The following is a 4065-nucleotide window of genomic DNA, read 5'->3' as shown; positions in this document are numbered from 1 at the left end:
AAACACACACACACACACTATCTTAAAAATCATCAAGAAAGCTTCAAAGCCTCATAACGTCGAAATCTGATCAAAACTTGAATTTCGAAAAACGGGGTAAAACCAATAACTTCCCAATTTTCTAAAATTTTCAATTTTCTTAGCGGTAAGTTAAAACGGTCAGGAAACTACATTTATACATTTGTGACGTTATAATTCAGCTAGCTATATACTTTTTTCTCAATGTGAAAGTTATTGTACTCCAAATATTTTCAAGATAATGTTTCACTGACTACAAACAAGACTTTTGAGCTGCAAGAGCTCAAAAACGTCGTAATAGGTGGAATTTGAAGCGCTATTAGTTTGAAATTAGCCGAAAATTGCAAGGATGACCTGGAGTCATCCGTTTTACTAATTTTTTTCTCAAAATTTTCATGTGAAAATGTCAATTGATCGATTCCAGAGTGTTTTGAATCAATTCGGAAATTGTTTTTTGCTTTAGTAGTTTGATTTTTAAATCTATTCGGGTCTATCGCGTTTTGGCACCCACAACGATTCATGCCCATATTTGTCCCTAACAAAAATTAGCAAAAATAGCAAGACGTAGCAAATGAGTCTATCAAAGATTTGTAAGCTTTTATTTTCAAAATATCTATCACTTTACAAATTGACAAAGTTCCAAAAATTTTCTCCACCGTACTTTAGATGGCTCTTAACTTCTATCGTTTATTATACCCCTGAAATATATCATTTTTCGACATGTTTGTTAAATTTTTACAATTCAAACTAAAAATTCAAATTTTTCATTATATCATTGTAAAGATCTATTTTACTATCTGATATCCTAAAAACCGGTTAACCACACTTTCCATTCGTCACTGTCAAAGGAACTTTTAATGTTTCTTGCATAAAATAAGCAAAATTCTCTTTTCGGGAAAAATTATCTTAGGTCCAATAATCAGTGAACTGATTTACAAACTAATTTACATGTAAATTATGATTTATTTATTAGGCACGATTTAATATGCCAAAATTGGAAACTTTTCTTGTGACAATAGAGCATACACTTCAAGTATTATCAATAATTATTAATAAAACTTACCGATTTTCTCCATAAATATCTGTATAACTGCTGCGATAAAGACCTTGTGCTTCATCGTTAACTTTACCTCGGTATCTCAAATGTAAAGTATGAATTCCTTCAGATAGTTCCTCTTGAAATGTAATTGTTAAAAAATCTGTTTCATTGTCAATTTTATAGTTAACAGATTGATGCATTCCGTTTTCATTTTCTATCGTAATATTATCGCTTATTTCAAGATTTTTTGCATATAAAACTAAAAAATTACTTTTTTGCTTTATTTGTATTTCAATATCAGATTCGCCGTCGTAAGTCCAATTGTCTTTTTTCAGGAGAGGCATTATTTTAATAGCATAATGAATAGGTTTGACATAATCAGGTAAAGGATGGATACTAGATATTTCTGAATTTGAAGCAACTTCTCTCATCTTGAACTGAATCAATACACCATACACAATGAGTTTTATGATAGAATATATCAAATATTTTCGATTTAGATGCTTCATGATTTTTAGTAGATTTCATAGAAATCTAAATATTGTATTGGTTCTCATGACGCAACTTTTGGAAAATTTTGCTATTTCCTCACTCAGCTCGTCGAACTGATTCAGAAAATACATATGGTTCAAAAGTTTATATATGTATGTATGTATATATATATATATATATATATATATATATATATATATATATATATATATATATATATATATATATATATACGATATAACGGGCTATGTCTCTACTCTAACTTCCGCAATTCTAATCGGATCTCAATAAAATTTAACATACTTATTTTTTGACCGGTTTCTGAGGTTAAGTTCTAAGATGATCAACGTCCAAATTTTCAGTGACCGTTTAGAAACGACACTTTCTAAATTAATTAAAATTTTGGACCGAAATAAAATTTTAATTAAAAAAGTTAATATTGTGAAATAATTTGATTAAAAAAATTTTTTATTATCCATGCTTTAATCAAATGTGACTTATTGAGTCGGAGGAAATATTAAAATCAGATTGAATTTTAATTAATTATAGAAAACAATATTTTTAACGATGTTGATCTGAAAACGTCACTGAAAATTTGGACATTGATAAGCGAATTCTCATAATCTTAAAACTCGTTTGATGAATATTGGAGGAACTACTGACTTTATAAAAAAAACTTTGTAATCAAAATTGGTTTTAAGTACTATATTCTTTAATTTTTTAAGGTTTATAAAATTTCACAATTCTAATTAATTTGGAAATTGTCGTTCTGAAAAAGCCATTTAAAATTTGGAAATTGATAACAAAAAATTTTACAAATATTAAAATATAATTAAAAAAAAAAAAAGTTAGTTTTTATAGTTATTATTTTTTGTCTTGTAAATATTTTAGAAAAAACTCTTAGAGATCGAAGATATAAAATCCAGAAGACTGAGATGAAGATAAATTTGCCATCATAATAATTAAAATAGAAATGATAATAATATAAAATAAAATGTATAATATAACTTTTAAGTTTTGTAGAATTATATAAATTAACTATAGAATAAATAATAATGATTTTTTTGCCCTCTGGGCGGAAAGTGACAACTTTCGTCCCGCTGCGCTAAACTAAGTTGCCGCTTTCCGCCTTCGTCGGACAAAAAAATAGTATACACTCCACGGGAAGTAAATAAGAAAGCCTCAGATCACATGGTTGTTGACCTCGGCTTCGCCTCGGCCAACAATTACATGTGATCTGAGACATTTCTTACTTTACTTCCTAGGTGTGTAATATACTATTTAAGAAATAACTATGTGGATTGTCTTTGTAGTAATTAAAAAAATGATAAATATCATTGATGAGCATCTAATCCTTGATTAAAAAAAAAATAAAAAAATATTGGAAATAACGAAATTTGAATTGTTTTCAATACTTCTGAATACTTTAAACACTTTCGAATTTCTTCTCTTAGGGAGCATGAACATTGTCAATCGGTTTAAATTATTATTTTTAATCAGGGATAATTATGATTTTGAAAAATAATTTTATTGTATATAAAATGAAATCTACTTCCATTTCAGCTGCCGAATGGCCTTTTTATTTTTAAGTTGAATTGATAACTCAAAAATTTTCCGCTAGTATCAAATTTTAGAAATTTCGCTTATGAAACACCAAGTTACTTCATTTATCAACAACCGTTGTGAAATATGAGTTTCGAATAAAATAATATAAAGTACTCCAAACTCGAGCTTATAGTCTTGGCATTAAAGATACCTGATAATTAGATTATATCTTTCGAGTTATTATCTTTTTATGTTTAAATATTATATGTCTTGTTGTAAAACAGTTGTGAGTCAAACAAAACGTGAGTCGAATAAAATTTAATGATTGATGCAAAATTTATTGCATATAATAAAACTAAAATTCATAAAACTATTATAAATAAAAATTAGAAAAACGGTTGACCCTGAAGGCCATCCCTGCAACTTCCCGCTAATTCCATACCTAGGCGCTTAAAATTGCACTTATGACGTTTTTGAGCCCGCCGAGCTCAAAAATACAATTTATATGTTATTTTGAGCTCTCTGAGCTCAAAGAGATAGCTATGCTATGCTTTTGAGCTCTTCGAGCTCAAAAGTCTTATCAAAATTCGATGAAACACGATTTTTCTAATTTTCAAACTGCTGTAACTTTTTAATAAATCAACCGATTTTCATGCGGTAGGCGGCGATCGATGTGGTTTTTTGAACTCTATAAAAAATTTTGGACAAAAAAATTGATCTGATGAAAAATTTCGGAGTTATTACAAAAAAAAACTTTTTTCGACAACGATATCTCACGAACGCATCAACCGATTCTGACGCTCTATGTGGCGATCGATGCAAGTTTTCAAGATTAAGAGCTGATTAGTTTTTGAAGATCGTTTCAGCCAATTCGGAGATATTTAAAAAAATGAAAAAAAAAACAACTTTTTTTGTCACTTTTTTTGCAATTTCTCGAAATCTACTGGTCCGAATCGGTTCCAACTTAAAGG

General features: G+C 28.5%; 1 protein-coding gene across 1 annotated transcript; it reads right to left on the bottom strand.

Annotated features, from left to right (window-relative positions):
* Positions 1-629: 629 nt before the first annotated feature.
* On the bottom strand, positions 630-3188 carry LOC123263879 (glutamyl aminopeptidase-like). Its single transcript, XM_044726909.1, has 3 exons — positions 3133-3188; positions 1082-1571; positions 630-716 (listed from the first exon to the last, which is right to left on the bottom strand). The coding sequence occupies exons 2-3, from the start codon at positions 1564-1566 to the stop codon at positions 692-694; spliced, it is 510 nt and encodes a 169-aa protein (XP_044582844.1). The 5' UTR covers positions 1567-1571; positions 3133-3188; the 3' UTR covers positions 630-691.
* Between the last annotated feature and the right edge of the window lie 877 nt (positions 3189-4065).

Source organism: Cotesia glomerata, linkage group LG4 (genome assembly GCF_020080835.1).
Source record: "Cotesia glomerata isolate CgM1 linkage group LG4, MPM_Cglom_v2.3, whole genome shotgun sequence".
NCBI lineage: Eukaryota > Metazoa > Arthropoda > Insecta > Hymenoptera > Braconidae > Cotesia > Cotesia glomerata.
This window is presented reverse-complemented; position numbering and strand designations above follow the sequence as displayed.

What these genes read in the sequence shown, in the direction of transcription:
- LOC123263879 (XM_044726909.1), bottom strand. Translation starts at nt 1,566, where the DNA reads ATGAAGCATCTAAATCGAAAATATTTGATATATTCTATCATAAAACTC. An exon ending in GATATTTATGGAGAAAATCG is followed by an intron (nt 717 to 1,081) that starts GTAAGTTTTATT and finishes GATATATTTCAG; the next exon opens with GGGTATAATAAACGATAGAA.